The sequence below is a fragment of the Cherax quadricarinatus genome, chromosome 4 (assembly GCF_038502225.1).
Source record: "Cherax quadricarinatus isolate ZL_2023a chromosome 4, ASM3850222v1, whole genome shotgun sequence".
Taxonomy (NCBI): Eukaryota; Metazoa; Arthropoda; class Malacostraca; order Decapoda; family Parastacidae; genus Cherax; species Cherax quadricarinatus.
Window position 1 is genome coordinate 67,585,194 of NC_091295.1, and position 27,009 is coordinate 67,612,202.

The 27,009-nt window shown below is 38.3% G+C and overlaps 2 protein-coding genes across 2 annotated transcripts in view; one reads left to right on the forward strand and one right to left on the reverse strand.

Annotated features, from left to right (window-relative positions):
* Positions 1-12,573, forward strand: part of Rme-8 (receptor mediated endocytosis 8) — a 135,819-nt gene extending 123,246 nt beyond the window's left edge. The window contains exons 37-40 of the mRNA XM_070097155.1: positions 193-403; positions 941-1,120; positions 1,475-1,768; positions 12,211-12,573. Of these exons, the coding sequence (XP_069953256.1) occupies positions 193-403; positions 941-1,120; positions 1,475-1,768; positions 12,211-12,417 (892 nt within the window). The 3' untranslated portion in view covers positions 12,418-12,573. The remainder of the gene's footprint in view (positions 1-192; positions 404-940; positions 1,121-1,474; positions 1,769-12,210) is intronic.
* A 2,086-nt stretch (positions 12,574-14,659) lies between these two features.
* The window catches only part of LOC128684317 (all trans-polyprenyl-diphosphate synthase PDSS2-like), a 95,262-nt gene continuing 82,912 nt past the window's right edge, over positions 14,660-27,009 (reverse strand). Inside the window, exons 9-11 of the mRNA XM_070098308.1 lie at positions 23,243-23,407; positions 21,352-21,492; positions 14,660-14,783 (exon numbers count right to left, since the gene is read on the reverse strand). Coding sequence (XP_069954409.1) covers positions 14,760-14,783; positions 21,352-21,492; positions 23,243-23,407 — 330 coding nt within the window. The 3' untranslated portion in view covers positions 14,660-14,759. The remainder of the gene's footprint in view (positions 14,784-21,351; positions 21,493-23,242; positions 23,408-27,009) is intronic.

Consider the following 27,009-nt stretch of genomic DNA (forward strand, 5'->3'; position numbering starts at 1 on the left):
CCCTTGTTATATTTGGAGGACTTAATATTATGTTGGCTTTGTTATACAGTAGTAATTGAATTTGGTGTCAGCGCTGATTTTTATAAACAGTAACACGTAAGTTTTTCATTCTCTTGCACAAAATCATTGCTACAATAAATTTATGTACAGCATTGCAAAAATGCTAATGTAATAATCTTAATTACTTTATAGAATTCATAGTCAGCAACAGGAAGATCCAAATTCAAATTGGAAATTCCCTGAGGAAGTTTCATTATCATCAACTTCTGGAGAAGTGGTGGTTGGAGGAGTTTTCCTGCGACTCCTAGTTGCAAATCCATCATGGGTGGTTCGCAAACCAAAAACTTTCATATCTGATCTTTTTGATGCTGTACTAGACCAGCTAGCAAGGGGTGGCAGTGATGTAAGTTATACATTTCGTTTTGCTGTTGCCTGCTTGTCACCTTGAATCCTGATGATTCTTAATGCTCTACATCCTGATTTGCCCTTAAGATTCTTTCATTGAAATGTACCATGCACCTACACAAAATTACATTGCTTTTATGTGCATATTTTAGATCTCTGTTTATATGCATATATATTTATTTTTATCTCCGGTATATATCGATTATTTATTCTGAAGAAGTTCTAACCCCTTCTCATGATAAATTGTAATATATTTTTGTATTGTACTGTGCAATCACACTTAACAACTTATTACTTCAGATGTTGATATAATTTTGTGCTTTGCAGATGTGATAAACATATTCTTCCTTGTGTGTCAGTATATGTAAAGTCACATTTTTCTTGCAAGATGATATAGCATGCATCATGATGTAGTAAACGTACTTAAACAGCTAACATTTTAAAGTAATAAACATATTACTGAACTTTAAATTAAATTAAATAGATAACACAAAGATTTGCAGATCAATACTTATCAATGTCTCTCTTGCACTAGGGGGACACACTAGAGCTAGTGATGAGTACTGTGGTTGCTGTGTTATCAGCTCAACGTAACTTGCTCGAGTACCTGCCGCAACTAGGTCATATCCCTCGAGTGGTGTCGCAGCTGCACTCAAAAAACCTCACAGTAGCTCGTGCTGCCATTCTGGCAACACACCAGTTCACATTCAGTCAAGTATGTATTTGGAAATGTCTGTCTGTTAATATTTTTCTTGATGTTCTAAAATTGGCAACAGTTCTCCTGCCCAACTGGGATGTTTATTTTTTATTGACAAGTAATTATAAGATTCTTTAACCCTTAAACTGTCCAAGCAGATCTACGTTCACATGCGTAGTGCTCCAAAAGTAGATCTTCCTTTTATTTACATATTTTCAAAAAAAAGCAGATCAAAGTTTTTTTTACACATTTTCAAATGTAAAAAAAAAAGATGATCTACTTTTTTTACATACTTTCAAATGTTGAAAAAACGTAGATCTACGTTTGGACAGTTTAAGGGTTAAATAGATTGAAATACATTTTTTTTATCAGGTTTGCTTCAGTGTCCTTGAGGGAACAGAAGTTATAGCTGGCCTAGTTTCAGCCATGAAGTTGCGTCCTGATGTCGTTGGTGTGGCTTGTGAAGCCTTGCATAACCTTTTTGCTGGGGGAGGCACGTCTGCCACTGCATTTGTTGATCAGGGCCTCAGAGCAAATGTCATTCCATATCTTCTGTCTCTGCTCGAGTCAAAGCTTGATGCACAAGTTCAAAAACCAGCATCTACCAAAGCACAGATTGTTACCTGCCTCAAAACTATGGCTGCTTCACCTCAGCATGCAGAAGAGGTATGTTATAGGATTTTAGCTATTGACTGTACGTTACTGTATAAAGCAGTCATGATGGACATGATTGTGTTGTACTATGTAATATTTTTTAACTCAGCAGCCATCTCCTGCCAAGGTAGGGTGACCCCAAAGAAGAAAACACATTCACCATCATTCATTCAATCACTCTTTCCAAAAGTGTACTGACATCAAAGTCAGACTGCTACATCGCCACCCCTCCTTCAGAGTGAAGGCACTGTCCTTCTAACCTCCAACACTCAAGTCTTGTTACTTGGCTTTCCCCAATTTCCTTCATAAAAGTTACCCTGCTCACACTCTCAACAGTTTGTCCATTAAAAATCACCTGTTTTCATTTATCAATGATGCTCACATAAGCCTGTTGGATGTTCAACCCCCCCCCCCCTTTTTTTTTTACTCCCTTCCAAATATTCCTTGAATGACCTTTTCTCCTCCTACCTTCCACTCCAGATTTATACACCCTTTTCATCCTATCCCTTTCCTATTTAGTAGTTTTTTTTTTTTTTTCAACAAGTTAGCCATCTCCCACCGAGGCAGGGTGACCCAAAAAAGAAAGAAAATCCCCAAAAAGAAAATACTTTCATCATCATTCAACACTTTCACCACACTCACACATTATCACTGTTTTTGCAGAGGTGCTCAGAATACAACAGTTTAGAAGCATACACATATAAAGATACACAACATATCCCTCCAAACTGCCAATATCCCAAACCCCTCCTTTAAAGTGCAGGCATTGTACTTCCCATTTCCAGGACTCAAGTCCGACTATATGAAAATAACTGGTTTCCCTGAATCCCTTCACTAAATATTACCCTGCTCACACTCCAACAGATCGTCAGGTCCCAAGTACCATTCGTCTCCATTCACTCCTATCTAACACGCTCACGCACGTTTGCTGGAAGCCCAAGCCCCTTGCCCACAAAACCTCCTTTACCCCCTCTCTCCAACCCTTTCGAGGATGACCCCTACCCCGCCTTCCTTCCCCTATAGATTTATATGCTTTCCATGTCATTCTACTTTGATCCATTCTCTCTAAATGACCAAACCACCTCAACAACCCCTCTTCTGCCCTCTGACTAATACTTTTATTAACTCCACACCTTTTCCTAATTTCCACACTCCAAATTTTCTGCATAATATTTACACCACACATTGCCCTTAAACAGGACATCTCCACTGCCTCCAACCATCTCCTTGCTGCTGCATTTACCACCCAAGCTTCACACCCATATAAGAGTGTTGGTACTACTATACTTTCATACATTCCCTTCTTTGCCTCCATAGATAACGTTTTTTGACTCCACATATACCTCAACGCACCACTCACCTTTTTTCCCTCATCAATTCTATGATTAACCTCATCCTTCATAAATCCATCCGCCGACACGTCAACTCCCAAGTATCTGAAAACATTCACTTCTTCCATACTCCTCCTCCCCAATTTGATATCCAATTTTCTTTATCTAAATCATTTGATACCCTCATCACCTTACTCTTTTCTATGTTCACTTTCAACTTTCTACCTTTACACACATTCCCAAACTCATCCACTAACCTTTGCAATTTTTCTTTAGAATCTCCCATAAGCACAGTATCATCAGCAAAAAGTAACTGTGTCAATTCCCATTTTGAATTTGATTCCCCAAAATTTAATCCCACCCCTCTCCCGAACACCCTAGCATTTACTTCCTTTACAACCCCATCTATAAATATATTAAACAACCATGGTGACATTACACATCCCTGTCTAAGACCTACTTTTACCGGGAAGTAGTCTCCCTCTCTTCTACACACCCTAACTTGAGCCTCACTATCCTCATAAAAACTCTTTACAGCATTTAGTAACTTACCACCTATTCCATATACTTGCAACATCTGCCACATTGCTCCTCTATCCACTCTATCATATGCCTTTTCTAAATCCATAAATGCAATAAGAACTTCCCTACCTTTATCTAAATACTGTTCACATATATGTTTCAATGTAAACACTTGATCTACACATCCCCTACCCACTCTGAAACCTCCTTGCTCATCCGCAATCCTACATTCTGTCTTACCTCTAAGTCTTTCATTTATAACCCTACCGTACACTTTTCCTGGTATACTCAGTAAACTTATTCCTCTATAATTTTTACAGTCTCTTTTGTCCCCTTTCCCTTTATATAAAGGGACTATACATGCTCTCCGCCAATCCCTAGGTACCTTCCCCTCTTTCATACATTTATTAAACAAAAGTACCAACCACTCCAACACTATATCCCCCCCTGCTTTTAACATTTCTGTCATGATCCCATCAGTTCCAGCTGCTTTACCCCCTTTCATTCTACGTAATGCCTCACATACCTCCCCCACACTTACATTCTGCTCTTCTTCACTCCTAAAAGATGGTATACCTCCCTGACCACTGCATGAAATTACTGCCTCTTTTTCTTCCTTAACTTTTAAAAGTTTATGGTTTACATTATCTCTTATCTTTTTACTCGTCACCTCATTAACCCTTAGACTGCCACAAGCCCCTTTCTGAAACTGTCATTCTATGTCGAAAAATTTTTGGAAAAAAAAAAATTATTTTTTTTAATGAAATGATAAAGAATATTTTCCCGATGGTAATGACACCCACAAAGTTAACAATCTCAGCAATATATATGCATCAGCGATTTCGCCGAATTTGAGCCCTATTTTTGGCCAATTACATTGTTCCAGTCGACCAAACTCATAGCTATTTCTTTAGAACTCCATTTTTTCTATCAATTGAGTACAAGAAACCGCCCATTTACTGATTTCAACTGCCCAATAAAGTGGTCAGAAATTGGCAATTTGGCCAATTTCACGCAAATTAAAAAAGATTTCAGTTTCAAAATAGAGTTCAGAATAAACAGTGCAGTCATTCTTGGCACTAAAATAACATATCTTCTGTTCATTAGTCATGTCTCTAGGCCTCTCTTATATTATTCTTGCTTTCTATTTTTATTCACACAAAAAATCGAAGATTTACTGTTATGCAGGATGCTGCATTATTGTAAAAATGGTATAAATATCAGTGCACTAGTGAAAGAACATTAGACTTCCCAATTGATGTGCATTGGTTGTGTGGTGCGAGTTGCTTACTCTTGAACATTGAATATTTTAAGGTTGTTTTCATCATGAAACTAATCAAAATCATCTCTGTTTCTGTAATGTTTTCCATTCTGTCAAATGAGACCAAGAAAACAAGAATACAACCATAAATACTATACGAAAATACACCTCAAAGTCGGCGCTTTAATCCAAAAACACTGTCGGATTTTTTTTTTTTTCATTATGCACTGTGTACTGCAGGATTTTTTTTATACAGTGCACACTGACCACACAGACCCATTATAACAACCCAGGAATCCAAAGGCCTGTTATCCTGGGTGTAAAGGGAGCAAAATAAACACAGCAGAAAAACTTTTGACTTATATTATCCTTCACCAAGTAAGAACGGATGTACACTATAAACACTATGTACAGCAATAGGTATTAGTGCATTCCACGGTAAGCAAGGCAGAATAGAAGCCCATAGAGAGAGCAGACCGTGCTTCAACCAGCTCTAGAATGGGAATGACAAGGGCAGATAGGTGTGTGGTACCCACAACACCTCTGTGACTGTCAAAGCCATCCTCTCATTGGCTGGAACCTGGGTACTGATTGAACGATGGGGCCCCATCATCAACCCTTAGCCCCTGGTTTGCTGGTTGGGGGAGATAGCCTTTCAGTGAGGGTGTGTGCATGCGCCGAATAAAGCTTACGTACTCTTTGCATAGCCTTTCAGTGAGGGTGTGTGCATGCGCCGAATAAAGCTTAGGTACTCTTTGCATGCCACACCCATTCTCTCACATATCGGCCTACCAGCTTTCTCCTGCTTGATATGAAGCCGCTAGAATTATTGAGTAGATATACGTCCGAAACACTGATTCGTAAGACGTATATATACGACCGAAACAGTCAGACAGTTAATACATATCCTCATGTTCTAATTCATCATTATTTTTAATTTCTCTGTCGTCTTTTCCCTCTACCTGATAACTTTTTTTTAACCCAAGTTCTCCATAGAACTTACCACCAAAGAGTCTGACTTCAGCACCTTCTGCTTTCTTTTCTGTCTTAAAGAGATTAGTCACCATTAATTTCTTGAAAATATGTTATTGTGAAATTATTTTCATTTAACTTTTTTTTTTTTTTAACCCGTAAACGGTCCAAACGTATATGTACGTTTTTTCAACATTTGAAAGTAAGTAAAAAAAGTAGATCTTCTTTTTGTTTTTCTACATTTGAAAATGTGTAAAAAACTTTGATCTACTTTCTTTTTTTTTTTTTTTGTTATATTTGAAAATATGTAAAAAAAAACTTAGATCTACTTTTGTAGCACTACACATGTGAACATAGATCTGCTTGGACCGTTTACGGGTTAACACTAGCCATTCCCAACCAAGGCAGGGTAACCCCCAAAAAGGAAAACATATTGCCACCCTTCAGAGTTCAGGCACTGTACTTTTCCCCCTCCTGATCTCAAATGCATCTAACTAGTTTTCATGTATGCCTTCATAAATGTTTCTTTTTTTTCTCATTGTAATTGCATGTGAAAAACCACAGCCTCTATTCACTTCAGTTTATCATTCACACGTACCTGCTACACACAAGACAAATAAACCCTTTGACCAAATGTGAATGATAACTTCTGTAGTGAGCAAGAACATAGATTTATATTTTTTCCTGATTTTTGTTAATGTTGCAGTGAGGAGGAGGCTGGAAATAATGGAAGCGTTAATGTCTGAAACCAGTACAGTATATGATATGAACATTCTACAGAGTAAAGAATGAAGAAATTAGATGATGATGTGATGGTATGACAGGTATACATGTAATTCAAAGAGCACAATAGGTAGTGTTTAGATGGTTTGGTCATTTAGAAAGACTGGAATAAGATAGGTGGATGGATGGTAGGTGATATATGGAACATCTGAGAAAGGGATGGAAGGATGGCTTAAAGAGGTAAAAACTTAAAACAAATGAACATCAAAATGGTATACAATACCGACAGGTTGTTAGGTAAGACACATATGCAACAGTTAGACAACTTTATTCCGAAACGTTTCGCCTACACAGTAGGCTTCTTCAGTCGAATACAGAAAGTAGGCAGGAACAGTAGAGATGTGAAGACGATGTAATCAGTCCATCACCCTTAAAGTCGTAGAATTTGAGGTTGTCAGTCCCTCGGCCTGGAGAAGTTCAGTTCCATAGTCAGGAACTATCTGAAGATCAAGCGACAGTGCGGAGACTTAAATACTGTCGGAAGGAGAGGTGCAGGGTAGTAGTAGTAGTAGTAATAGTAGTAGTGAGAGGCAACTGAGAGGTCATGTCCCTCTCAGATCCAACCCTTCTCACTTGAAAAGCTTGTTCAAGGTGTTTTCTGTACCAAGATGCCACGTGTTGCAGTGTCTGACAAGATGAACATCAAAATGGTATACAATACCGACAGGTTGTTAGGTAAGACACATATGCAACAGTTAGACAACTTTATTCCGAAACGTTTCGCCTACACAGTAGGCTTCTTCAGTCGAATACAGAAAGTAGGCAGGAACAGTAGAGATGTGAAGACGATGTAATCAGTCCATCACCCTTAAAGTCGTAGAATTTGAGGTTGTCAGTCCCTCGGCCTGGAGAAGTTCAGTTCCATAGTCAGGAACTATCTGAAGATCAAGCGACAGTGCGGAGACTTAAATACTGTCGGAAGGAGAGGTGCAGGGTAGTAGTAGTAGTAGTAGTAGTAGTAATAGTAGTAGTGAGAGGCAACTGAGAGGTCATGTCCCTCTCAGATCCAACCCTTCTCACTTGAAAAGCTTGTTCAAGGTGTTTTCTGTACCAAGATGCCACGTGTTGCAGTGTCTGACAAGATGAACATCAAAATGGTATACAATACCGACAGGTTGTTAGGTAAGACACATATGCAACAGTTAGACAACTTTATTCCGAAACGTTTCGCCTACACAGTAGGCTTCTTCAGTCGAATACAGAAAGTAGGCAGGAACAGTAGAGATGTGAAGACGATGTAATCAGTCCATCACCCTTAAAGTCGTAGAATTTGAGGTTGTCAGTCCCTCGGCCTGGAGAAGTTCAGTTCCATAGTCAGGAACTATCTGAAGATCAAGCGACTTTAAGGGTGATGGACTGATTACATCGTCTTCACATCTCTACTGTTCCTGCCTACTTTCTGTATTCGACTGAAGAAGCCTACTGTGTAGGCGAAACGTTTCGGAATAAAGTTGTCTAACTGTTGCATATGTGTCTTACCTAACAACCTGTCGGTATTGTATACCATTTTGATGTTCATCTTGTCAGACACTGCAACACGTGGCATCTTGGTACAGAAAACACCTTGAACAAGCTTTTCAAGTGAGAAGGGTTGGATCTGAGAGGGACATGACCTCTCAGTTGCCTCTCACTACTACTATTACTACTACTACTACCACTACTACTACCCTGCACCTCTCCTTCCGACAGTATTTAAGTCTCCGCACTGTCGCTTGATCTTCAGATAGTTCCTGACTATGGAACTGAACTTCTCCAGGCCGAGGGACTGACAACCTCAAATTCTACGACTTTAAGGGTGATGGACTGATTACATCGTCTTCACATCTCTACTGTTCCTGCCTACTTTCTGTATTCGACTGAAGAAGCCTACTGTGTAGGCGAAACGTTTCGGAATAAAGTTGTCTAACTGTTGCATATGTGTCTTACCTAACAACCTGTCGGTATTGTATACCATTTTGATGTTCATCTTGTCAGACACTGCAACACGTGGCATCTTGGTACAGAAAACACCTTGAACAAGCTTTTCAAGTGAGAAGGGTTGGATCTGAGAGGGACATGACCTCTCAGTTGCCTCTCACTACTACTATTACTACTACTACTACTACTACTACTACCCTGCACCTCTCCTTCCGACAGTATTTAAGTCTCCGCACTGTCGCTTGATCTTCAGATAGTTCCTGACTATGGAACTGAACTTCTCCAGGCCGAGGGACTGACAACCTCAAATTCTACGACTTTAAGGGTGATGGACTGATTACATCGTCTTCACATCTCTACTGTTCCTGCCTACTTTCTGTATTCGACTGAAGAAGCCTACTGTGTAGGCGAAACGTTTCGGAATAAAGTTGTCTAACTGTTGCATATGTGTCTTACCTAACAACCTGTCGGTATTGTATACCATTTTGATGTTCATCTTGTCAGACACTGCAACACGTGGCATCTTGGTACAGAAAACACCTTGAACAAGCTTTTCAAGTGAGAAGGGTTGGATCTGAGAGGGACATGACCTCTCAGTTGCCTCTCACTACTACTATTACTACTACTACTACCACTACTACTACCCTGCACCTCTCCTTCCGACAGTATTTAAGTCTCCGCACTGTCGCTTGATCTTCAGATAGTTCCTGACTATGGAACTGAACTTCTCCAGGCCGAGGGACTGACAACCTCAAATTCTACGACTTTAAGGGTGATGGACTGATTACATCGTCTTCACATCTCTACTGTTCCTGCCTACTTTCTGTATTCGACTGAAGAAGCCTACTGTGTAGGCGAAACGTTTCGGAATAAAGTTGTCTAACTGTTGCATATGTGTCTTACCTAACAACCTGTCGGTATTGTATACCATTTTGATGTTCATCTTGTCAGACACTGCAACACGTGGCATCTTGGTACAGAAAACACCTTGAACAAGCTTTTCAAGTGAGAAGGGTTGGATCTGAGAGGGACATGACCTCTCAGTTGCCTCTCACTACTACTATTACTACTACTACTACCACTACTACTACCCTGCACCTCTCCTTCCGACAGTATTTAAGTCTCCGCACTGTCGCTTGATCTTCAGATAGTTCCTGACTATGGAACTGAACTTCTCCAGGCCGAGGGACTGACAACCTCAAATTCTACGACTTTAAGGGTGATGGACTGATTACATCGTCTTCACATCTCTACTGTTCCTGCCTACTTTCTGTATTCGACTGAAGAAGCCTACTGTGTAGGCGAAACGTTTCGGAATAAAGTTGTCTAACTGTTGCATATGTGTCTTACCTAACAACCTGTCGGTATTGTATACCATTTTGATGTTCATCTTGTCAGACACTGCAACACGTGGCATCTTGGTACAGAAAACACCTTGAACAAGCTTTTCAAGTGAGAAGGGTTGGATCTGAGAGGGACATGACCTCTCAGTTGCCTCTCACTACTACTATTACTACTACTACTACTACTACTACTACCCTGCACCTCTCCTTCCGACAGTATTTAAGTCTCCGCACTGTCGCTTGATCTTCAGATAGTTCCTGACTATGGAACTGAACTTCTCCAGGCCGAGGGACTGACAACCTCAAATTCTACGACTTTAAGGGTGATGGACTGATTACATCGTCTTCACATCTCTACTGTTCCTGCCTACTTTCTGTATTCGACTGAAGAAGCCTACTGTGTAGGCGAAACGTTTCGGAATAAAGTTGTCTAACTGTTGCATATGTGTCTTACCTAACAACCTGTCGGTATTGTATACCATTTTGATGTTCATCTTGTCAGACACTGCAACACGTGGCATCTTGGTACAGAAAACACCTTGAACAAGCTTTTCAAGTGAGAAGGGTTGGATCTGAGAGGGACATGACCTCTCAGTTGCCTCTCACTACTACTATTATTACTACTACTACTACTACTACTACCCTGCACCTCTCCTTCCGACAGTATTTAAGTCTCCGCACTGTCGCTTGATCTTCAGATAGTTCCTGACTATGGAACTGAACTTCTCCAGGCCGAGGGACTGACAACCTCAAATTCTACGACTTTAAGGGTGATGGACTGATTACATCGTCTTCACATCTCTACTGTTCCTGCCTACTTTCTGCATTCGACTGAAGAAGCCTACTGTGTAGGCGAAACGTTTCGGAATAAAGTTGTCTAACTGTTGCATATGTGTCTTACCTAACCACTTAAAACAAATAAATTTTATTTTGAAATTGTACACAATTGTCACCAAATTAAATTACATTTATTTCATATTTTTGGAAAAGCCCCTAGTTATGCAGAGCATTTTGGGCTGGCTGAAACTAGAATGTAAAAGTCCTTGATGCTGTATACAATAAACCTTCAGTGTTATGGTCTGATAGGGAGAACAGGTAGCAGTAAGGGAAACCTCCACTTGGTGAACTGGGTTTTTCCTAGCTATTTTCAGAATATCTGAAAAAGTTTTTGAATAAGTGATTTTACTGGAAAAAATTTAATGGCTGGTGACAATACTTGCAATGTCTTCTTTTATATAATTGTTTGTATTTCAAGTTAATTGTTTCCTGTATCTTTTAGTGATTTTGTTAGAATCTACTTCTGAGGCAGTGATTAGTAAAAAGTACAAGGAATAAGGATAGATGGCATTAAGAGAGCTATTAATATTGGATGGGTCTTGGAGATGTCACTATCTAACTTGGTTCTGGTTAGGGAACCAAAGCTGTTGAATTCATTAGTAGTATCAATAACTGACAGGATGTTTATTATAATCAAAGAAAGCACTAAACTGACAAGGATCATACAAGACAGGGTATTCAAATTTTCTCTGGAGAGTGTTATATGCTTCTTGTTTTTGGCATTGTTCCTAGAATTTGAGAAAGGGTTTTCCAAGTATGTACTTTTTTTTATGTTGCCTTTAATTTCATTTAATGTTTGAATAGTATATCTATTTTGCTCTTATAATTAAGCTACAAAGAATTACAGAGTATCTTTTAGATATCTCCTTAAGAATGAGCACTAACCCGTACCTTTTTCATGGTTGTGTTTTTTTATTGATAGATCTGATTATACCTGCAGTACTTTGTAGATTATTTCATGTAGCTCTTCTTCCCAATTTTTTTTTTTTTTATTAACACATCAGCCGATTCCCACCAAGGCAGGGTGGGCCGAAAAAGAAAAGCTTTCATCTTCATTCACTCCATCACTGTCTTGCCAGAGGGGTGTTCACACTCCAACAGCACATCAAGTATTAAAAACCATTTGCCTCCATTCACTCCTATCAAATACGCTCACGCATGCTTGCTGGAAGTCCAAGTCCCTTGTACACAAAACCTCCTTTATCCCCTCCCTCCAACCTTTCCTACGCCGACCCCTACCCCGCCTTCCCTCCACTACAGATTTATATACTCCCTCAGTGTATATACACTGAGAAATGTATCCCTCTCTATTTTTTTTTTTTCAACAAGTCGGCCGTTTCCCACCGAGGCAGGGTGACCCCAAAAAGAAAATACTTTCATCATCATTCAACACTTTCACCTCACTCACACATAATCTATATATACAATATATTCTATGATGACATGGAATGCTTAGAAAATGCTTTATATCTTTTTTTTCTACTGCAGGTCAATGCTCTTTTGTCAAAATCAGCAGTTTGGCCTCAGTACCGTGACCAAAAACACGACCTGTTTATTGAATCTTCACCTACTGCTGGGTACCTGATGGGTGGGGCACCTGGAGTGGCTGGCTTCCTCACTCAGGGCTCCTCACGAGCCATGCCATCAACTCCTCCATCAGTTAATAGTACTCACAGACAGCCTGAATTACCCTGAGTACTTCCTCGTGATGAAAGATAAGATTTTTTTTTGTCTAATGTATATACAATATCATTATCATGCGCATGATCTCTATACAGAAATGTAAAACAAAATTCCTTGGAGCTTTTTAATATAATTATTTCCATGGAATATAATTTTAGTACTGCAGACTGTGATTTCTACACGTGAAGAAGATATATTGGAGTGTACAGTAATTTAATTCTTTATCATATACATAATTGATTTCTTGATTAATGCACTAAAGTGTTACATTCTTGACTTGATTAACAGCAGACTTATAGTTTCGAAAAAATAATATTGCCCAAGTTGCCAGGACATGTGATATCAAGTAGTTATAACTAATATTTTAATCTTGGAATGAATTATATATCTGATAAAATGTATATTCAAAGCACACACATTATGCCTGACTGCCATCAACACTTTTTCTAAAGCTTGCATCAATAGATCATATCATCACATTGTATAACCTTCAAATAATATAACACTGATCTGTCCCTTTTTAATGTTGGAAGAGCTAGTGGTATGTATTCACAAGTTCTGTTATAAGGTGTTTATGAAGTATCTGTTTATGGTTTACAGTATTTGAAAATCCAGTTTTCTTTTTGAAGCTTTATCAGTACACCAAATATGGCTTGGGTATGACTTGTACAATATGAGTGCTATATCTTACTGTGTTCACTTCTAATCCACAAATTGCAGGTGAAACTAGTCAACATTTTAGTGTCCCAGACCATTACCAACTCTTGACTTCATAAGAGTTCATGATGAACCAAAATATCACCTAGTTTGGTCTCCAATTTCTGGGTTAGATATGAATTGTTCTAGCCATGGTATTATTATTACTATATTCGTGGGGAAGTGCTAAACTGTTAGGGGTTATACAGTGCTTGGTAAATGGGAGGTAATCATGTTTGATCCAGAGAAAGGAAGGATAGCTTCAGTTCCTTGGATCATGAGCTCTTTTCCATCATCAAGGCACTCTCTCTCGAGTGTATTATTTGCTGCACAGAAATTATGAATAAAAAATTAAAATCTCTGATAGGTTTTCTTATAGTGCTAATTTGACAGTAATTATTTTAAAAACTAATTTACAGAATTAATGATGGTCTATACAGTATTCAGCAAGCTGTTAGTGCTTCCTATCTTACTCCTCCAGAAAGGACCTTGACTGATGAATGTTGATTCGAAGGAATAAGGTAATCTCTCCAACCCTACTGAATATGCATTATTGTTGAAGTACGTAACACTAGAGCAGAGTTTCTCAGAGTGGGCTGTGACCTCCCATGGGGGTCATGAATCATGAGTGGGATAAGCCTTAAATGGCTCATGGGTTCTCTTAGTAAATTGGCTGAGAAATGCTGAACTAGAAATTTGCTCTTAAAATTGATTTAGAGTTTGGGCACATTAATTATAAGAAATAAAGACAGTGGTAGCAGAAAATCCTTTCAATACATTGTTTTTCCTAAGCTTTCTCAAGTATATAAGAAGAAGCAAATATATCACCTTTTAAAGCAGACAAGCACCAAGAGGTCAGACTTAGAGAAAGGCCATATGTGAGGTCATGTGGCCTCGGTTTCATGACCGCTCTACCTTGGTGGGAAACAGTTGATGTGTTAATAAAAAAAATGAAATAACATATAGCCTGTCTTCAAGCCTGACCTCATGGTGCTTGTTTGCTTTATAAGCAGTGCACTTGACTAACATATTACACACACATTTATGAAAATGAATTTGAAGATGTATTTTTTTGATCTAGCAGATTTTCTGGCAGCGCAAAAAAAAATCCAATATGTTGTACTAATAATTCAATATGTTTTTTCATTGTCATTTATATGCAATATAAAGTGCCTGAGAACTTGTGCATAAAACACTAGTATAGCATTAAAATATAACAAGATTTGTAAGTATATAAACGAGTGAGTCAAAAGTCTGTGTTAATTATTATTATTAAAGATCTTCATAATCTTTCAGGTTGCATGATAAGAACAAGAATAATTTTAAATCATGAATTAAATGAAAAAAATTCTAATTAATCCTTTGACTTTATAGTATTTTATATCTTCATAATTTCATTGTGCATCAGAGCATTGTCTTGTATCTCTAACTTCCGAAAGTTAAAATCAATCATAGAATATTAGCTTTGATGAAGTATTCCTTGTTACAGCATGCTCAGATCCTCTGAATATTCTCACCAAGGAATTAACACATGCCATACCATGGTGTAATTTGAAGGTTATGTCAGTACGTACATTCTAAATACACAAGCAGTAATTGCCACTCTTGGAAGAGTTGAGTGTGGCATTTTTTTCAATTACTTTTATTCCAACTCTTCATCAGTTTCCCACGAATGCAGTCACCTAAAAAAAATGCATATTTTCAAGGAAAATTTATATAGGTCCTGTAAGGAAATCATTTTATTTCTGTAATTTAAATATCTTTAGCTTTTATAATGTAGAGTTTCACATTATCAATCAAATTATTTGATGAAATCTTTATATACTTAAATATTTGGAGTGTATTCATCCACTTGTGCAACAAAGTTTTCATATGGTTCAAATATTTTGGACATCAAAAGCCTGGTAATTAAGAGCTTATTAAATATAATTGTGCTTTAATCCCTTAACATCACAAGAAATTTGTAAACAGAACTCTGTTTCATTGGGTAATAGGGTGCATTCCCCCCCCCCCCACACACACACACACAGGAGCTGTGACTCGATCCCTGTAGCCACAACTTGGTGAATACACCCCCCCCCCCACACACACACACACACAGTGAAGAGGCAGGGCCAGGAGCTATGACTTGATCCCTACAACCACAATTAGGTGAGTACACACACACACACGGCTTCTGCCCAGACATAGCATTAGTCAAATATATAATATTTTAAGCCAGTTGTAGTACAAATGCATCATCTAACAGACATGTACACGGATGCGTAATAGCATGTACGAGTCTCGGATCCTGGAGTCTGCTTTGCTGATAACAGCATAATACTGTACCTATATGAATCTTAAATAATGGGAAATAAAATACAAAAAGCTAACAAATTATCAATTGTAAAACTCTCTGAAGGAATATAGTAATACATATTTTACTTATGATTGGTATTTGCATGATAATTAGATGCATTTACTAAAATCATTTAGGTAAGATAGTTATAATAGGATCAGTACTGAGGCACTAACAGACAGTTGTCACTGGGTATACTTACATACATACAGTTGCCATTTAAGGTCTCATACATACCACTTGTAAGTTTGCTGCTCATGGTAGTGATGAGTATCAGATACCCAGCTCACCACAGAGAGACTGCCTTTTACCAGCTATGAACAACTTGTAATTAATGGGTATATTTAAAGTTTGATTTTGATTTCCCACATTACTTAGGAAATAATTATCAACTTTTATTCACTGTTTGGTAATACTGAAGATAAAGATACTCGGTGTTATGTATAATTACTTTCTTTTTTTATTAATTAATATAACATTTAAGATAAGTTTTCTGTTCATTACTTTCAGGGTATATTTAAAGTTTGATTTTGATTTCCCACATTACTTAGGAAATAATTATCAACTTTTATTCACTGTTTGGTAATACTGAAGATAAAGATACTCGGTGTTATGTATAATTACTTTCTTTTTCTTTATAAAAGCATGAACAGCACATTAATTTGTCCTAATTATTTGTACAAAAGAAACATTTCATGATAGTAATTTTGCATTATTTATACAGACTAACTCGAGTCAAATTACAGTTAGGTTTTCCAGCTAGTCTGTGTGTAACTGATGGATGATATGTAATGTGACAATTGATTGTAAGGTTTTTCACTTGTATAAATGTAATTTACTTTTATTTTCATTGATTTATTTAAACGTGGCTTAAGAATATACAAGAGAGACTACAGCATTCCCCTGGGGTAATTTTACTGAAAAGTTAATTTTGGGTATAACACATATTTGTAAATAGCTCTAAGATAGTTGCTCTATAGTTAAGGAAGTTAAATGCTTCCATTATACTGTATATGCTGATGACCAACTACACTGAGTATATGAAAAAGCTCATATTACACATTATCATATCATTGTGGTAATTTAAGTAAAATTTATATAGTTTGTAGATTAAAACTATTGGTAATCACATTATTTCCCAGTATTTAACATGACAGTTTTTGTATATGTTCAGCTAGACAAAACTACCAAGAGTTCTCAACCTGTGGTCTGCAAACATTTAAGGATTCATATATATCTATGAATTGCTGAGGATGAAAAAGTAAATTCTTCTTCTAAAACATATTTGCTCTTCACATTACTGTAATAGAAACTAGTAGCCTCTGGTAATTCATGAAATCTTATTGAGTGTTGTGGGGTCTGCAAACCCAAGGTTCAGAATCTACCTGTTTGTCTATCAGTAGGCATATAAAGTACCTTGTTTATATTATTTTTTACATTATTATTACAGTAGAGCCAAGACAATATTTTTTACAGTAAGCATTGATGAATAGTCTGGAGATAGTGTTCAACATAATTTGAGTTACCATACAAACACCTGCAGCTTGCCATCTCTCAGAACAAATTTCCCTGCCAAGCAATGCTTTGCATCCTGCACTAGTAACAGCTGCAGAGATTACATCTCTTGTCCCATGTTTTATTTTCTTGATGTGGATTATATTAGTTTTGGAACAAAGATCTGTTATATGTACATTACAAGCTGTCCTGTGATGTAGGGAACAATGGTTGTAGCATAATGTATATACACAATTTTTATAATGAAATGTCTATAATAACAAATAACTTCTGTAAAAACATCAAGTTGATTGCATTGTTCACAATACTTTGAAAACTGAATAAATATACAAGAAAGGCTTTATTCTTATATCCAAAAAATTAATGTGAAAGAGAACACATGACAAATCAGTTTCCTGAAACTGAGAGAAAAAACTTACATTACTTGGAGGACATCCTTGAAGGTAAAGTACCTTAATGTCAGTGAAAAGCTCTTGACCCAAAGTGTTGCACTTACTCTCCCTCCTTCAAATCAAACCTGATTATCTTCCATTGCCCAGATACTGTGTGACCCTTACAAGTTTAAAACTTTCCCATGAATATAATCTTACCATGAAGACAGGTCATTAGAAAGATCATTTAGTAGGATATAGTATACAAAGTTATCCATATTATTATTATCTTGGGGGAGCACTAACTTACAGGGATTGTACAGCACCTGTGGGTGGGGGTTGGGGGGTGGAAGGCATTCAGGCTTAATTCAGGGAATTGAAGCACAGATCCAATTCCTTAGATCAAGAGCCTCTCACCAGCATCAAGGAACCTCCCTTGAGGGGAATGTATCCATAGCCTCAAAGTAGATGATTAAAAGGCTTTTAAGAGGGACTAGTTCCAAATCTGCATATGAAAATCACTCCCTATGAAAGCAAAACTCGGGCAGGTGGTGCAACATCCCCACTAGTGAAAAGCAGGGACATTATGAGTATGCTAAGAGACAATACAATAAATGTCAGGGGCCCAAGGCTGCTCAACTGTCTCCCAGCAGACATTCCCTCAAGGGAGGTTCCTTGATGCTGGTGAGGGGCTCTTGATCTATGGAACTGGATCTGTGCTCCAGTTCCCTGAATTGAGCCTGAATGCCTTCCATCTCCCTCCCCCCCCCCAATGTGCTGTATAATCCTACAGGTTTAGCACTCCTCCATAATTATAATCCCAGCAGACATAAGAGGGATTACCAATAGACCCCTGGCTGTCTTAAAGAGGGAGCTGGACAGACACCTGAAGTCAGTTCCCAACCAACCAGGCTGTGCTTCGTACGTCAGTTTGCATGCGGCCAGCAGTAACAGCAAGGCCTGGTCATGGACTGGGCAATGGGGTTGTTGACCCCCAACACCCTCCAGGTAGGTATTTAAACATGTAGAGAGCAATAATATACTTACTATCTCAGTTTACAGGTGGCAAATTACTTTACAGCATATTAAATCTATCAAAATTATTCAAAAAGAACTGGATGGGCAGATTGTAATTTAAGTATATTCAGGTTTCAAGAAAGCTAGATTTAATCATTAAAAACTTATTCAAACTAATAAATAAAGGAAGAATAAAAGGCAAACTATTACAGAAAATATTAATGGCAATAAGAATAAAATGTCACTAACCACACTACAACAATGCTTTTAATTTGTATGAATGACAGCAGAAAGGAAGAACTATATGCACAAGTTTGTGGATGCAAAGATCCTATGCAAAATACATATAGTAATAAAAATTACTGTAAATCCCCGAGAGATTGTTGTAAGATATTATGGGGATATTTAAGCATCAACAATAACAAAAGTTTGCAACCAGGTCTCAAAACTATATCAACAGTAATAAATATATAATTAACCCTTTGACTGTCGCGGCCGTATATATACGTCTTACGAGGTACCGTGTTTGACGTATATATATATATATATATTTTTTTTCCAACAAGTTGGCTGTCTCCCACCGAGGCAGGGTGACCCAAAAAAGAAAGAAAATCCCCAAAAAGAAAATGCTTTCATCATCATTCAACACTTTCACCACACTCACACATTATCACTGTTTTTGCAGAGGTGCTCAGAATACAACAGTTTAGAAGCATATACGTATAAAGATACACAACATATCCCTCCAAATTGCCAATATCCCAAACCCCTCCTTTAAAGTGCAGGCATTGTACTTCCCATTTCCAGGACTCAAGTCCGACTATATGAAAATAACCGGTTTCCCTGAATCCCTTCACTAAATATTACCCTGCTCACACTCCAACAGATCGTCAGGTCCCAAGTACCATTCGTCTCCATTCACTCCTATCTAACACGCTTGCTAGAAGTCCAAGCCCCTTGCCCACAAAACCTCCTTTACCCCCTCTCTCCAACCCTTTCAAGGACGACCCCTACCTCGCCTTCCTTTCCCTATAGATTTATATGCTTTCCATGTCATTCTACTTTGATCCATTCTCTCTAAATGACCAAACCACCTCAACAACCCCTCTTCTGCCCTCTGACTAATACTTTTATTAACTCCACACCTTTTCCTAATTTCCACACTCCGAATTTTCTGCATAATATTTACACCACACATTGCCCTTAGACAGGACATCTCCACTGCCTCCAACCGTCTCCTCGCTGCTGCATTTACCACCCAAGCTTCACACCCATATAAGTGTGTTGGTACTACTATACTTTCATACATTCCCTTCTTTGCCTCCATAGATAATGTTTTTTGACTCCACATATACCTCAATGCACCACTTACCTTTTTTCCCTCATCAATTCTATGATTAACCTCATCCTTCATAAATCCAGCCGCCGGCACGTCAACTCCCAAGTATCTGAAAACATTTACTTCTTCCATACTCCTCCTCCCCAATTTGATATCCAATTTTTCTTTATCTAAATCATTTGATATCCTCATCACCTTACTCTTTTCTATGTTCACTTTCAACTTTCTACCTTTACGCACATTCCCAAACTCATCCACTAACCTTTGCAATTTTTCTTTAGAATCTCCCATAAGCACAGTATCATCAGCAAAAAGTAATTGTGTTAATTCCCATTTTGAATTTGATTCCCCATAATTTAATCCCACCCCTCTCCCAAACACCCTAGCATTTACTTCTTTTACAACGTATATATATACTCGTAAATTCTAGCGGCTTCAAATCAAGAAGGAGAAAGCTGGTAGGACCACATGTGAGAGAATGGGTCTGTGTGGTCAGTGTGCACCACATTAAAAAAATCCTGGAGCACACAGTGCATAATGAGAAAAAAAAACTCCGACCGTTTTTTTAATTAAAATGCCAACTTTGTGGTGTATTTCCGTATAGTATTTATGGTTGTATTCTCGTTTTCTTGGTCTCATTGATAGAATGGAAAACATATTATAGAAAAAGAGATGATTTTGATTGATTTTACTATAAAAAAAACCTGGAAATGGAGCTCAAAGTAGGGGAAATGTTTGATTTTTGCCAATGTTCAAAAGTAAACTAATGACATCATTGTCCAATAAATGTCCAACTAGCCATTCTAATATGCAGTCATGAATGGGTTGATGTTATTTATACAATTATTACAGTATTGCAGTAGTCTGCATAATAGTAAATTTTCTATTTTTTGTTTGAATAAAAATTCAAAATAGAAAGCAAGAGTAATATCAGAGGGGCCTGGAGACATGACTGATGAACAAAGAAAATGTTATTTTAGAGCCAGGAATGTCTGCATTGTTCATTCTGGACCTTATTTTGAAATTGTCATATTTTTTAATTTTTGTGAAATTGGCCAAATTGCAAATTTCTGACCACATTATTGGGTAGTTGAAATTGGTAAATGGGCAGTTCTAAAGAAATAGCTATGAGTTTGGTCGACTGAAACAAAGGAATTAGCCGAAAATAGGGCTCAAAGTGGGCGAAATCGCCGATTTGTAAATATCGCCAAGGTCGCTAACTTCGCGAGGCGTAATTCCGTCAGTTTTCCATCAAATTTCGTTTTTTTTGGTGTCATTACAATCGGGAAAAGATTCTCTATCATTTCATAAAAATAATTTTTTTTTTTTTTTTTTTTTTTTTGAAATTTTGGGACACCAGAAGACACCTCAGGATTGGGGGTTGCGACAGTCAAGGGGTTAAGAGAGCAGTATTGTACCCAACACAGTCAAAAGTTAATCAACACTTAATATATAAAAAGTTATTTAAAAGTGTAAAAAGTAACATTTGCACATTACTTAATTGCAATGAAATATTGAATTGGCCAGAATATATCCATCCGTGTCCACATCAACAGTCATGTACAGTGCATATAGGTACAATGATAAAAGATATTGAACTCTGTTACCTTTCAGCACCTAATAGTCTGGCAACCATCTTACCAAATGGAAAACTAGTAGGTTGTTAGTACCTTGATAATGTTTTCCAAGGCAGTGCGGGCATCAGAAGGCTCAAACACATCCTGCAGAACGTTGAGTGCTGCCTGAATGTATGACTTGCACAAATCCTTTGTTTCCTGTACACCTCTTCCTGCCATAACCACATGGTGGATCTGTAACAAATATTAATATTTTATGTAAAGGAAATTGAATCGTACTTAATGATAGATATCAGTATACCATTTTTTCAACAAGTGGAAGGAAGGCGGGGTAGGGGTCGGCCTAGGAAGGGTTGGAGGGAGGGGGTAAAGGAGGTTTTGTGTGCGAGGGGCTTGGACTTCCAGCAGGCATGCGTGAGCGTGTTTGATAGGAGTGAATGGAGACAAATGGTTTTTAATACTTGACGTGCTGTTGGAGTGTGAGCAAAGTAACATTTATGAAGGGATTCAGGGAAAGAAATTATTATCCAATCCTTTTTTTGTCTAGTTATTTATTTGCTAGCACTGAATGACCCATACGAGTCAATATTTTTGCAAATTTAACAGAGGTGTGGAGTAATAAGCTTGAGCATCCAGCAGGCTTGTGTGAGCATGATAGATCTGTATGAGTGCTGACAACGGTTTTTATGAATGTGCACTGTGAATATTAAAATGGTATACAATACTGACAGGTTGGTAAAACACATTTGCAACAGTTAAGTATCTTTATTCCGAAACGTTTTGCCTACACTTCAGGCTTCTTCATTCGAGTACAGAAAAGTTGACTGAAGAAGCCTACTGTGTAAGCGAAATGTTTCGGAATAAAGATGCTAAACTGTTGCACATGTGTCTTACTTACCATGACTGTGCACTGTTGGAGTGTGAGCAGGATAATATTTATGAAGAGCTCTCAGGAAACCCATTAGCTAGACTCTAGTTATGGACGTGAGAAACACAGTGCCTATAGTCTGTAGGAAGTGTGAAAATGTTGCAATTCAGAAGGTCACCTGAACTGTGATGTAGGCACAACTCTGGAAAGACAGCTGTTGAGTGAATGAAGGTAAATATGTTTAATTTTCAAGGTCATCTGCCTTGATGGAATATGGCCAGTGTGGCAAAAAGAAAAATTCCAGTGGCATGTCTACATTACCTTTTCTAACTGCCTGTGACATCCTGCATGTCAACACTAACTATAATTCAGAAATAAAAAAAATTTAGCTACATTCCCTGTATCATAATTAAAATTGTTAATTACCATTAAAATTATTTTTATGTTCATACCATTTTAATATCCTTCTACTTCTATGTACTTTGAAGTAATCCTTAGTTTTTTGCACATTTTCCAAGTGTAAGCCACTAACAACTGAATCTGCAACATAAAAACTGTTCAAGGGAGTACCTTGATCATGGTGAAGGGCTTCTGATCCAAGGAATTTAGTCTACCCTCCCATCCCCCTTTCTTCAGCCAACTCTGATTACCTCCCATTCCCCAGGCAGGGTTAGCACTTCATCATTAATATAACAATAATAATGTGGCACATAAACCAACATATAAAGTGTTGAATTCTTCAACAGAAGGTACAAGTGCACCTTAAAAAGATCTTTCCATGCAAAGCTGACATATAAAATGCGATTACAAAAGGTCACCCACGTTAGGAAGCTCGCAGAAGTAAAATGATATCTATTATACAATGATAGATTCAGAGAACCAACACAAAAATTATGGTATTTTTCACTAAATTTTGTGCAGAAGTAAAGGCACTGAAGCATTTCACCAGACTACAAAACTTGATACTCATAAAGGGTTCTTGACCCAATCAGTTGGAGCTATCCTCCTCCCCTTCTTAAATCAAGCCTGATTATTTCCTATCCTTCCTATTCTATAGGCACTTTATAACCCTTATTATATTTGTGAGAAAATCCTAAACCCATAATATATGTATACCTTCTTGAAATCTCGGTGTTCCATACTGTCTCCAGCAGCAGAGATGAGTCTCAACAGTGAGGGATCACTTTGTAGGTGAAGGATGACAGGAGCTGAGGTCAGATCAATGGTGGTCCCAGGAGGATAACAGTACAAATCAGTGAAGGGTTGCAGATCACTGTAAGCCTGAAATTGGTGGGAGATGGCCAGTGTGTATTACAAACACAGCTACATCTATGATGTCAGCTTATTTTCTGCAAGATAATTTGTCCTAGCCAAATAATCTGATAATTGGTCATAATTGGTAATATGATAATGTACTCTTCTTCAATGCAAGTAATATTTCAAAATATTACCCCTCAAGGAAAGTCCCTTGATGCTGGTGAGGGGTCTTGATCTAGGGAATTGGATCTGTGCTCCAGTTCCCTGAATTAAACTCTGAATACCTTCCACATCCCCCTCACAGGCACTGTATAATCCTACAGGTTTAGTGCTCTCCCCTTTATTATAATAATTCAAAATACTAGCGACTTACAAGACTTGTGGCATTCTGAAGTTTAAATAAATACTCTATTGCCAGGAGCAATGGGCTAGTAACCCCTTCTCCTGTAGACATTTACTAAAAAAGAGAAGAAGAAAAACTTTATAAAACTGGGATGCTTAAATGTGCGTGGATGTAGTGCAGATGACAAGAAACAGATGATTGCTGATGTTATGAATGAAAAGAAGTTGGATGTCCTGGCCCTAAGCGAAACAAAGCTGAAGGGGGTAGGGGAGTTTCGGTGGAGGGATATAAATGGGATTAAATCTGGAGTATCTGAGAGAGTTAGAGCAAAGGAAGGGGTAGCAGTAATGTTGAATGATCAGTTATGGAAGGAGAAAAGAGAATATGAATGTGTAAATTCAAGAATTATGTGGATTAAAGTAAAGGTTGGATGCGAGAAGTGGGTCATAATAAGCGTGTATGCACCTGGAGAAGAGAGGAATGCAGAGGAGAGAGAGATTTTGGGAGATGTTAAGTGAATGTATAGGAGCCTTTGAACCAAGTGAGAGAGTAATTGTGGTAGGGGATCTGAATGCTAAAGTAGGAGAAACTTTTAGAGAGGGTGTGGTAGGTAAGTTTGGGGTGCCAGGTGTAAATGATAATGGGAGCCCTTTGCTTGAACCTTGTATAGAAAGGGGTTTAGTTATAGGTAATACATATTTTAAGAAAAAGAGGATAAATAAGTATACAAGATATGATGTAGGGCGAAATGACAGTAGTTTGTTGGATTATGTATTGGTAGATAAAAGACTGTTGAGTAGACTTCAGGATGTACATGTTTATAGAGGGGCCACAGATATATCAGATCACTTTCTAGTTGTAGCTACACTGAGAGTAAAAGGTAGATGGGATACAAGGAGAATAGAAACATCAGGGAAGAGAGAGGTGAAGGTTTATAAACTAAAAGAGGAGGCAGTTAGGGTAAGATATAAACAGCTATTGGAGGATAGATGGGCTAATGAGAGTATAGGCAATGGGGTCGAAGAGGTATGGGGTAGGTTTAAAAATGTAGTGTTAGAGTGTTCAGCAGAAGTTTGTGGTTACAGGAAAGTGGGTGCGGGAGGGAAGAGGAGCGATTGGTGGAATGATGATGTGAAGAGAGTAGTAAGGGAGAAAAAGTTAGCATATGAGAAGTTTTTACAAAGTAGAAGTGATGAAAGGAGGGAAGAGTATATGGAGAAAAAGAGAGTGGTGAAGCAATGTAAAAAGAGAGCAAATGAGAGAGTGAGTGAGATGTTATCAACAAATTTTGTTGAAAATAAGAAAAAGTTTTGGAGTGAGATTAACAAGTTAAGAAAGCCTAGAGAACAAATGGATTTGTCAGTTAAAAATAGGAGAGGAGAGTTATTAAATGGAGAGTTAGAGGTATTGGGAAGATGGAGGGAATATTTTGAGGAATTGTTAAATGTTGATGAAGATAGGGAAGCTGTGATTTCGTGTATAGGGCAAGGAGGAATAACATCTTGTAGGAGTGAGGAAGAGCCAGTTGTGAGTGTGGGGGAAGTTCGTGAGGCAGTAGGTAAAATGAAAGGGGGTAAGGCAGCCAGGATTGATGGGATAAAGATAGAAATGTTAAAAGCAGGTGGGGATACAGTTTTGGAGTGGTTGGTGCAATTATTTAATAAATGTATGGAAGAGGGTAAGGTACCTAAGGATTGGCAGAGAGCATGCATAGTTCCTTTGTATAAAGGCAAAGGGGATAAAAGAGAGTGCAAAAATTATAGGGGGAGAAGTCTGTTGAGTATACCTGGCAAAGTGTATGGTAGAATTATTATTGAAAGAAATAAGAGTAAGACGGAGAATATCATAGCAGATGAACAAGGAGGCTTTAGGAAAGGTAGGGGGTGTGTGGACCAGCTGTTTACAGTGAAACATATAAGTGAACAGTATTTAGATAAGGCTAAAGAGGTCTTTGTGGCATTTATGGATTTGGAAAAGGTGTATGACAGGGTGGATAGGGGAGCAATGTGGCAGATGTTGCAGGTGTATGGTGTAGGAGGTAGGTTACTGAAAGCAGTGAAGAGTTTTTACGAGGATAGTGAGGCTCAAGTTAGAGTATGTAGGAAAGAGGGAAATTATTTCCCAGTAAAAGTAGGCCTTAGACAAGGATGTGTGATGTCACCGTGGTTGTTTAATATATTTATAGATGGGGTTGTAAGAGAAGTAAATGCGAGGGTCTTGGCAAGAGGCGTGGAGTTAAAAGATAAAGAATCACACATAAAGTGGGAGTTGTCACAGTTGCTCTTTGCTGATGACACTGTGCTCTTGGGAGATTCTGAAGAGAAGTTGCAGAGATTGGTGGATGAATTTGGTAGGGTGTGCAAAAGAAGAAAATTGAAAGTGAATACAGGAAAGAGTAAGGTTATGAGGATAACAAAAAGATTAGGTGATGAAAGATTGGATATCAGATTGGAGGGAGAGAGTATGGAGGAGGTGAATGTATTCAGATATTTGGGAGTGGACGTGTCAGCGGATGGGTCTATGAAAGATGAGGTGAATCATAGAATTAATGAGGGGAAAAGGGTGAGTGGTGCACTTAGGAGTCTGTGGAGACAAAGAACTTTGTCCTTGGAGGCAAAAAAGGGAATGTATGAGAGTATAGTTTTACCAACGCTCTTATATGGGTGTGAAGCATGGGTGATGAATGTTGCAGCGAGGAGAAGGCTGGAGGCAGTGGAGATGTCATGTCTGAGGGCAATGTGTGGTGTGAATATAATGCAGAGAGTTCGTAGTTTGGAAGTTAGGAGGAGGTGTGGGATTACCAAAACTGTTGTCCATAGGGCTGAGGAAGGGTTGTTGAGGTGGTTCGGACATATAGAGAGAATGGAGTGAAACAGAGTGACTTCGAGAGTGTATCAGTCTGTAGTGGAAGGAAGGCGGGGTAGGGGTCGGCCTAGGAAAGGTTGGAGGGAGGGGCTCAAGGAGGTTTTGTGTGTGAGGGGCTTGGACTTCCAGCAGGCATGCGTGAGCGTGTTTGATAGGAGTGAATGGAGACAAATGGTTTTTAATACTTGACGTGCTGTTGGAGTGTGAGCAAAGTAACATTTATGAAGGGGTTCAGGGAAACCGGCAGGCCGGACTTGAGTCCTGGAGATGGGAAGTACAGTGCCTGCACTCTGAAGGAGGGGTGTTAATGTTACAGTTTAAAAACTGTAGTGTAAAGCACCCTTCTGGCAAGACAGTGATGGAGTGAATGATGGTGAAAGTTTTTCTTTTTCAGGCCACCCTGCCATGGTGGGAATCG